The sequence below is a fragment of the Solanum pennellii genome, chromosome 1, assembly GCF_001406875.1.
Source record: "Solanum pennellii chromosome 1, SPENNV200".
Classification (NCBI taxonomy): domain Eukaryota; kingdom Viridiplantae; phylum Streptophyta; class Magnoliopsida; order Solanales; family Solanaceae; genus Solanum; species Solanum pennellii.
This window is the reverse complement of record NC_028637.1, coordinates 100,679,106-100,689,111: the sequence shown is the minus strand read 5'-3', so window position 1 is coordinate 100,689,111 and position 10,006 is coordinate 100,679,106. Positions and strand designations below refer to the sequence as shown.

The following is a 10,006-nucleotide window of genomic DNA, read 5'->3' as shown; positions in this document are numbered from 1 at the left end:
CATTTAAGCTAATTTTATTGCCCTGGACTCCATTAATAAAATGAGTGGACCAAAACTAAATTAATAATAATAATAATAATAATAATAATGATAATAATAATAATAATAATAATGAACGTCAAAAAATAAAAACGAATAGAATATAATTTTATAGTTTCATTCATATTTAAGAAGAAAAATAAAAATAGAAACAACTAAATACTGTAGCACTAAGAATAATATTTAGCTAAGAAGGAAAAGAACTAAATAATAAATTATTTGATGTTTCGTGATTAAAAGTGTAGAGTATATGCATTAATCATACATACAATAAAATTAGAATATTCTACTATTACAAATATCATTTATATGTATAATGAAGGAATTAACTTCTTTTTTAAAATTTTCGAACTTCGTTTTCAAGAAAAGGTCCTAAATATTAAGAAAGGGATATTATAAATTTTTTAAATATATATGATAAATATTTGGAACTTAATTGTTATCTCCATTTATCTTGAAATTAATTGTTGGGGAATAATGCCTGATGGACAACAAAATTTTGTTCATCAAACGTAAGTTATAGGATTTATTCGAGAGAACTTGTGGTCATTGATCATGTTCGCTCACCATAGCTTAAGTTTGATGGACAATAAAAACTTAAAATATAGTCTTTAAAGCAGAAATCATTTATTTTTTAAAAATCATTATGCATGACCAAAAATCAAGTTGGTAATTATATGTATACCTAGGTTTTGTTTTCCATGCGAGGAAAGAGATTTCTGATATATTTTGTACGATTAAGTTCTACATCAATTTATTATATATGAATAAAATTGTGAGGAAGCAAAATTATATATTATTACAAATGAAATTTGAGGTGATTTATCTCTTAATGTAAAAAAAATAAAAAAAAAAGGTTTAAAAGAGGATTAAGTGTACCAATTGGAGAATTTTTATTGCGTCATATAAAAAAACGACGGTTAATTTAAATTAACAGTAAGAGATATTTAAGTTCAAAATAAAGTTATAATTAAGTTCTACGATAATCTTTAACTCTTAAGATGAGTCGGATAAGAATACTTATAATTTTACTTTATTTGAAATGAATCGTAATAATTAAAGTGAATTTTTTTTTCAAAATTTACATATTTTGAAATCATCCTCATCGGATCCTACCTGTTTGTTAGATTGCACTAAAATTATTATTTTGTTGCATATTTTGAAATGATTTCTTTTCAAATAAAACATTAAATTTATTTATTTTTTTAAAAAAGTTACAACTTACAATTGTATTTGATCAAATCATTCGAAAAACATCAATGTCAGTATGAGAAAAATAATTTGCGTGTGACCCATACAATATTTCTAAAATTGACTTTAACTTCTAATAAAAAATAAAAATTAAAAAAGAAGCAAATATCCTCTCTTTCACTTAGGCAAGAAATTAGAAGAAAATAAAAAAAAAAAATACTTTTAAAAATTAGTACATTTGAAACAAAAATCTATATATATAAAAGAAAAGAAAAGAAGAAATAGAGGTACCATTAGAAACCCGAACCTTTCGGCTCGGAATGTGGTTTGGCATAATACCTATAGCGATTGTGTGTTAGAGAGAGAGAAAAAAAACAAACAAAGGTGGCCATGGTAATGGCGGAGAGAGATGAATAAACTTAAAACACAAAAATAAATTTCATTTGACTCCAAATTAGAAAAAAAAAAAAAATCAAACCCAGTTTTTTTCATCATAATATTTTTTCTTTCTTCTTCTATAACTGCCCTTCCATTTTGTTGTCGTTCTTCCCTAAAGATCCTTCCACCCATCTCTGTATATATATGTATATATACATACATACAATGCACAGATATATTTTTTGATTCATAGTATTTTTTTTTGATTCCCCTATCTTGTTGTGGTGATTTTTTATTTGTTGCATTTGGCAATTGGCAATGGGTACGGAAGAGGGGATTGTTCAAATTTCTGTGGCATCAGTGGTGGAGGAAGTTCTTCAACAAGCAAAGGGACTGAGCGACATTGATTTGGCTTCTAGGAAAGCTGAGGAAGCTTGTATGTATCTTTTATTCCTTTATTTTGCCATGAATCAATTACTTTCTTTGTTTTTATGTATTATATTTCCAAGATACGAGAAAAAGAAGAAGAAAAATTCACCTATTCTCCAGGATTCTCGGTCTTTCTGCATTAATGGGGAAGTGTTGGTTCCTTTTTTTTGTTTGATTTTTGATACAGGGTTGAGTTGCAACCACAAAGATTGCAACTCTTTAAATGCATACACATTATGGCTTAAATTGGTTGATTTTGTTCCTTACACCTGAAAGATAAAATGAAAATATGGAATCAACTAGGGTTGTGGTTAAGTATTGCTTAATCCTTTAACAATGAGTTTTCGGGTTCGAGTTCTCCTGGGTACAAGTTGTCTTTGCTAGGGATTGTTTTACCCCCAATTTGGGTAAATTCGGATTTAGTCAAACTTCAATGTGGGCACTGGACACTAGGTGGGTAACTGAAAAAAAATATTTATGAAAATATGAAGCACCTTGCTGAAAGTCAAGATTGTACCCTGAAATATTTAGTAGCTCGATTCTAATGATCACTAAAATATTTTTTTTAAAAATGATATCTGACCCTGTTCTGTTGAGTGGCTTGTGTTGTAACTAATGCATAAGCTGGAAGACTTCTATTTTTGAGCTAGAATCTTCAGAGTTTCTTCCACAGAACATATCTTTATCTTTTCTTCTTCAGATAAACCATAATGCACCTGTTATAAAATAAAGGGTTTAAAGTTATATGCACTTATATTGTAAGTGAGAATGTTTAATTGGAATGTAAAAAATGCAGCAGTGAGAAGGTATATAGCAGCAGGGTGGCTCAGAAAAACAGTTGGAGTGGTTGCGGCTAAAGATTTGCCAGCAGAGCCTTCAGAAGAGGATTTCAGGCTTGGATTGCGTAGTGGAATCGTACTTTGCAATGTTCTTAATAAAGTTCAGCCTGGTGCTGTGCAAAAAGTGGGGGTTTTAAAGTACCTTTTGATTCATCTCTTTCAATCTTTTATGTTAATCGATTTTCATCGTCAATGACGTGGATTTACTTTGCTAATTAGGTAGTTGAAGCACCTCCTGATTCTGTTAATGTCCCTGATGGGGCTGCTCTTTCTGCATATCAATACTTTGAAAATGTCCGTAATTTCCTTGTAGCAGTAGAAGAAATGGGCATTCCCTCTTTTGAAGCATCTGATTTGGAGAAAGTAAGTAGATGAATTGGGGATAACTTTGATACTTGTTAGTTGGCTCCAAGCTAGTCAAATTAACACTTAAAACCACCTCTTGAACCAGAGTATGACATGTTTTATCGTTTCCTGAATTAGGGAGGGAAATCTTCCAGAATCATCAATTGTGTACTAGCATTGAAATCTTACGCTGAGTGGAAACATGGAGGTGGGAGTGGATCATGGAAATACAGCGGGAACTCAAAACCGTCAACCGCAGGAAAGCAATTTGTCCGAAGAAATTCCGAGCCATTCATGAATTTAATCTCAAGGACTTCATCTATCATCAAGTCTCCTGATAGCAGTGATGTTGGGCATGAAGCCCGTGAAATGGTTTGTAAGCTTGTTTCGTAATGTTTGGCATCTCAAAATATGTTGTGCGAACTAAATATCTTAATCTTTCATTTCCAGGTTAACCCAAGTTCCCTCCAAATGCTTGTTCACGATCTTCTCTATGACAAGAAGCAAGAAGATATTCCATTTGTAAGTGTTCTTAGCTTGATTCCCACGAGACGGTTTCATATGTTTTGATGTATTAAGCACTTTGTCGCGTCAGTCATCACTGCTACTTTGTTCAGTTGGAAGGCATCGTGAATGATAAACCATCATTCTGATTGTGATTCCCAATAGATAGTTGGATGGAAAATAATCTGCCTGGCTCATAGAAATACACTTAATTTTCGCAATATAGGCAGGGCTCTCATAATTAGCATATCTGTCTGGCTCCCCTGAGAGCATAAAGGTTAGTAAAGAACAGTAAATTTAGTCTAGATGGATTATTATAAGGTTTGAGGTTTATATGGACAGTAATGATTAGAAAGAGAAAGAAAATGTCTGGCATCACCCTCGGAATATGTATTCCTTCAAGCCCAATGCAGTAGCAAACTACAATATTAGGTTGTCTGATTACCACATCCAGGTGCTCCCTAAGTTCTTGGGAATCACCTGAGAGGAACATGGACTTGGAATTTTGGAATCTAGCTGGCTTCTTCCTCTATTTGGCTAAAGAGTTCTCTGATTAAAAAAAAAAAGGGAAGTTGATGCTCTGCTTATCTGATATAAGTTACTCATTTTGGACAGATTGTGGAGAATATGTTGAGCAAAGTCATGCAAGAATTTGAGCATCGGCTTGCCAGACAAAATGAACAGGTTGGAGCTCTTTCTTTACTGGTGTTTTCATTTTTCTACTTATTATACAAGGCACTTCTTCCAACTTCATCTTGGCTGACAGAGCTGATTGCTCTGTTTAGCAGTTGGAAAAAGCTGAAAGCATCTCACTGTCTTTTCTTGATTAAAGTTGTCTTGCATACTTTTGGTGATATGACAGTCAAATACTTCCCTCAAAGAGACAGTTGTTCCAACGACCGATGAATCTCCTCCCCTGGAGCTTATATGTGACGAGACACAGGTTGCAATCGTCGAGGATAAAGAAAAAGCACCCGATGAGGGGACATGTGGCAGGGTAGACATAACCGATGATGGTGCATCGACAACACAGGTTGGAAGGCAGCTGATGCTGGTTGAACACCAACAAAAAGAAGTACAGGTATAGGAGTTCTGTTGCAGATTTGAGAATGAAGCATGCTTATTTCAACTGATTGATTGACATGCCCTCTTCATAATCTGTAGCTATTGAAATCTACTCTCCATGACGCTAAAGTAGACTTACAGTCTCTTCAACTGAAATATCAAGAGGAAGTCAGCAATCTGGGTACTGGAAAATTGGACTTTTTCATGTTAATTGAGATTGTGAATAGATTTAGCAACTAAAATCTCTTTTGAATAGGTAAACATCTGCATGGTTTAGCTAACGCTGCTTCAAGTTACCAAAAGGTTCTGGAGGAGAATCGGAAGCTGTACAATCAAGTGCAAGACCTTAAAGGTAACAATTTTACATAAAAAAATTTCAAATTTTATTGAATCCTGCTATTAGATTGTGATGATATTAACCATTACTCTGTGTTGTTTGGACAGGGAACATCAGAGTGTATTGCCGGGTGCGACCTTTTTTGCCTGGCCAACCAAACAGTCTAAGCACTGTGGATCACTTAGATGACGGGAATATTACAATAACTACTCCTTCAAAGTACGGAAAAGAGGGAAAGAAATCATTCACTTTTAACAAGGTCTTTGGTCCTTCTGGAACCCAAGGTCGCTAAGTTCCCATACTTTCCTTTTTCGTGCACATTGTAGGTTTAGATTTTATTCTAACACCTCTATTTATGACAATGCAGAGGAAGTGTTTGCAGATACACAACCTTTGATCCGGTCTGTACTTGATGGCTACAATGTTTGTATCTTTGCTTACGGCCAAACGGGATCAGGGAAAACACATACGATGGTTAGGCAGTTGAACTTTATTACTGAACCCTCTAACCACATATGGATATCATTTGGTTAAGACTTAAGAAAAAAACAAACAACATTATGTTAATAGTTCTTAACTTCTTTACTTACAGACTGGCCCATCAGATCTCACGAAGGAGACCCTTGGTGTGAATTACAGGGCATTGAGTGATCTATTCAATATCTCTGAACAAAGAAAAGATGTTATTTCTTATGATATTTCAGTTCAGATGGTTGAAATTTATAATGAGCAAGTCAGGGATCTCCTTACACCAGACGGCGTTAACAAAAAATATCCTTCTTGCACTTAACTTCTAAATACAGTTACTATTAGTTCCCTATCTTGTTGGCCTCTTAAATGTTTGAACTTAACTTGTAAATACAGTAGAAATTCGCAACAGTTCCCAGAAGGGTTTCAATGTACCTGATGCAAATCTCGTTCCTGTAACATCAACTTCTGATGTGTTGAATCTTATGAACCTTGGGCACAAGAATCGTGCAGTGAGTGCTACTGCCATGAATGACAGAAGTAGTCGCTCTCACAGGTGCTGCTTATACTTTTCCTTTTCCATTTTTCCTGTCTTGGGGGAAAGGGTGGAAGTTCATGCCGATTTAAGTTCTTTTTCTTTGTACCTAAAAATTTTATGTTTGCACATTTACAGTTGCCTTACAGTTCATGTTCAAGGAAAAAACATGACATCTGGTACGATTCTTCGTGGCTCAATGCACCTCGTTGACCTGGCAGGAAGTGAAAGAGTGGACAAGTCAGAGGTGTTGGGTGATAGGTTGAAGGAGGCTACACATATCAACAAGTCTCTTTCTGCTTTAGGAGATGTCATTGCTTCACTTGCCCAAAAGAATTCACATGTTCCCTACAGGAATAGTAAGCTTACACAGTTGCTTCAAGATTCTCTTGGTAAGATCTTGTGTTCTGTTGCCATAAAATGTTTAGTTCCACTTATTTCTGCTATTCAAGTTTTTGCATTCCTCTCAATCAGGAGGCCAAGCAAAAACGTTGATGTTCGTTCATATAAGTCCTGAGCTTAATGCTGTTGGAGAAACACTTAGCACTCTGAAATTTGCTGAACGAGTTTCTACTGTTGAGCTTGGTAGTGCACGAGCAAACAAAGAGGGTTCTGATGTCAAGGAACTAAGAGAGCAGGTTCCACATTTGCCATATTTTTGGTTTTCTGTGAACTTGTAGGAATGAACTGCTTTTCACGTCAAGTCTATAGTTGATATAACTAAGAATTGCATTTGGATTTTAAATATACCTCTTACTATTTCTAAATTTGGTCTAATTTCAAATAAATCAAACTACTAGTTTTTCCCCTTCCACAGATTTCCAGTCTTAAGGCAGCCCTAGCAAAGAAGGAGGAAGATCAAGGGCGCCGTCCACTTTCAAGATCAAGTACTCCTGAAAGAGTCAGAGTAGGATCTTCTGTATCTTCTCTTTCTTCTAGTTGGCAAAGTCTGGAAGATGTTGGTGGTAACATAGAGGTATAGTTTTTTGTATTTTCCTCATCTAGCTTTTTCCCTCGTATAAAATATATTTATTAGTTAAGCGCATTTTAAATTCTATGCTTCACTGCTTGCACATTGTAATTTTTATGATCTAGAATAGAAATACACCAATGACAGATGCTCAAGAGTTTCATTTTGCTTAAATCACTAACCATTCTAAAACCTTGAAATCATTTAACAGTATTTTAGATGTAAAATGTATTTTGTTTTAAAGATGTAAAATGTTATTATGCTCTGATTATCTCTCGTGTTTCTCTGACTTCTGGATAATTCAAGTCCCTTCCATTTAGTAAGCACTCACGCTAAGAACAGCCTTCCCCTTGTTACCTTCCTATTCAAATTACAGAACAAACAAATGTTTTTTTCTTTCTATGCAATTTACTTGCACTGGAAGCTCAAAGTTGTTGATGTTTTCAAATCTTTTCTCAGGTTAAGAAGAAATCTACGTCAAAAATGAGAAGGCGAAGCTTAGATCCCAAAGACTTTCAGACGAATTCTCCTCCGTCTCCACCAGGCAATAATCCTGTATCAAGGGAAGAGGACAGAGAATCTGTTTCTGGTGATTGGGTTGACAAAATTATGGTGAACAAGCAAGATGGTCTGAGTAGAAGTAATTCATTAAGAGGATGGGAAGAAGAAACCAGGATCTCACCTGACCTGTTATATAGGAAATGCCCACCTGATAGTTCAAAGGTGTATCCAGAACAACATATAAGCAAAGTTGCAGGAAACAAAAAGGAAGGCCAAGACTACGAAGCAAGTAGGACTCGGTCTGAAGCAGGTTCAACAGATGATTTCGATGACCTGGAAGCCGCAACAAGTGAGTCTTCTGAGCTTGAATACGCTTGGCAACCGAATCCTCAGAAGGTTAGTCAGACTCCCATTGGACTGGGATCCAAACTCAAAAAACCTAGTCCTAAGCAAGTGAAGAAGCCAGAAATAAGGTATTGTAGCTCATGAATGTATTTAACTTGTTATTTTTGGGGGTGCCTCATCTTTATCCATTCTCCATTAAAGTGTGTGTATTTCTCATCTAAAAGCTTAAACTGATTTTGTGGAACACTTTAATCTGTTTACTAGGTCTGCAACATGCTTTCTAAACCTTTAGCAAAAATGAACTTTTCTGTATGCCAACTCAAGGAAGAGAACCAACCAAAGCTAAATCAAACAAATATGCCAAATGAAATAACATTCATTCTGGTGTTTATCCACATTTATGACTAACCTGTTGCTACGTACATCAATACAGGAGCTTGATTCCACCACCACCAACCAGGAGACTTTCTAATGGGTTAATCTCACCTTCTGCAAAGATGGGAAGAGCGGCTGCCTTAGAAGGAAAACGAAGAACAGCAAGTGGGAAGTGGTAAATGTTCCTACTTAGCTGAGTTTGATGCTTAAGCAATCAAAGATGTGTATCCTTTTTTTTTTCTTTCTTGTCAATCTTTTGCTCTGCATTCTTTAGAGTGAAAGAGATCAGAGGGTATGGCAACAACTTCAGTTGCCAGCTTTTCCTCCAGTGGTGATGAGTTTTCAGTTGTTTATATATGGTTGTTGGCTTGTTCTTCATTTTTTTCCCATTCTTTTGGACTGAGGAATGTAAAAATGCAGAAAATGAAAAGAAATAATAGAATTACAGATACCAATACAGATGTTCCTGAAATTTAGAATATATGCTTTTGGGGCACTGTGTCTCTAAATTCAAATGTTGTGATTTCAATTTCAGAAACATTGGAAAAGAAGAACAAAGAACGAAATAATATATACATTTTTTTAAAAAATGGAACAACAGCAGCAATCAATTTGGTGTAATTTTCTTCACTTTAGTGTTATGCATAACACTAATTGGTTATTAAAGGTTTTAACTAGACTTGTTGCTGCACAAAGGAGTTATCATTTCTCAGAATGAAGCATTATATGTGCATTATAGTGTTGTATTTGATGTTTACTCATATATTGCTCAATCTTATAAACAAATATTAGATCATGATATAAAAACTCTGTAAATTGTAACAAAAAAAATGTTTCCTTTACTAAAATAGCTGTTGGGGAAAAGGACTATCGACGAAAATATTTGTGAGGCCAACTAAAGCCCACTGAAAATTGGTATAGCCCAATATATATCCCTTTTAATCATTAGTTTCCTACTGTGCCAGCTGAAAAGAGATATTGAAGGCCTACCAAGAATTTATTGGCCAACTTTGTCAAACTTCACAAAAATATTAAGTGCTTATCAACATTTAGGGGTACAAAGAAATAATACGTATAACTAATATATGTATTAATTATACAATCTTATTCGATACTCTACCTAACAGTCTAGAATATTTATATTTTCTTGTGTGTTTTTTTGTAAACAATCCCCCACCCACCCATCTCAATACATACTGAAGATGTTTTTTAAAATCCTTGATGGATGAGCTAAAATTTTATTGAACCAATTAAAATGAAAACATGGTTGGAACAAGCATTAAAGAAGACTCATGTTATTTGGTTTATGTTTTTGGGTCCATTCGCCAACTTTACAAATTAAGTTAACATATAAACAAAACTATAAAGTTGGACTTTTTGTCATTTCCCAAATGAGGACTAAAGAACTAAAATGGGGTGATTGGTTTTTTGTTGTAAACTAAAATCAAATGAATTTACAATCTCACAAGATGGAATATTTTACTATTAGCTCCTCAATTATGAACTGGTAATCATTATTATTTAGAGAGCAATAAGCATAGTACTGTGTAAGATGATTAAAGATCTTTTGAAACCCATTGATTACAAGTTGTCTCTTGGAGACATTAATTAGGTTTGATTACATTTATTGTACAAGGATGAATAATATGTTGTCAAAATTATGAACCACTAGCTAAAGGATTGGT

General features: G+C 34.4%; 1 protein-coding gene across 2 annotated transcripts; it reads left to right on the top strand.

Moving 5' to 3' along the window:
• The first annotated feature begins 1,592 nt into the window (after window positions 1-1,592).
• Window positions 1,593-8,830, top strand: LOC107002482 (kinesin-like protein KIN-14I). 2 transcript variants are annotated; one of them, XM_015200566.2, is made up of 18 exons: window positions 1,593-2,044; window positions 2,834-3,000; window positions 3,096-3,239; window positions 3,360-3,593; window positions 3,672-3,743; window positions 4,341-4,409; window positions 4,588-4,806; window positions 4,890-4,971; window positions 5,047-5,142; window positions 5,235-5,411; window positions 5,495-5,601; window positions 5,720-5,898; window positions 5,990-6,151; window positions 6,269-6,522; window positions 6,605-6,768; window positions 6,948-7,106; window positions 7,560-8,074; window positions 8,380-8,830. In XM_015200566.2, the coding sequence occupies exons 1-18, from the start codon at window positions 1,927-1,929 to the stop codon at window positions 8,498-8,500; spliced, it is 3,039 nt and encodes a 1,012-aa protein (XP_015056052.1). In that variant the 5' UTR covers window positions 1,593-1,926; the 3' UTR covers window positions 8,501-8,830. The 2 variants fall into 2 exon arrangements, with proteins under 2 accessions (XP_015056052.1, XP_027773247.1); XM_027917446.1 differs by lacking the exon at window positions 1,593-2,044 and having other exon boundaries at window positions 2,954-3,014.
• The last annotated feature ends 1,176 nt before the right edge of the window (window positions 8,831-10,006 follow it).

Coding starts and splice junctions, on each gene's coding strand:
- LOC107002482 (XM_015200566.2), top strand. CDS start 1,927: ATGGGTACGGAAGAGGGGATTGTTCAAATTTCTGTGGCATCAGTGGTG. Junction 4,410..4,587: donor TTGCCAGACAAAATGAACAG/GTTGGAGCTCTT, acceptor GTGATATGACAG/TCAAATACTTCCCTCAAAGA. Junction 6,769..6,947: donor TCAAGGAACTAAGAGAGCAG/GTTCCACATTTG, acceptor CCCCTTCCACAG/ATTTCCAGTCTTAAGGCAGC.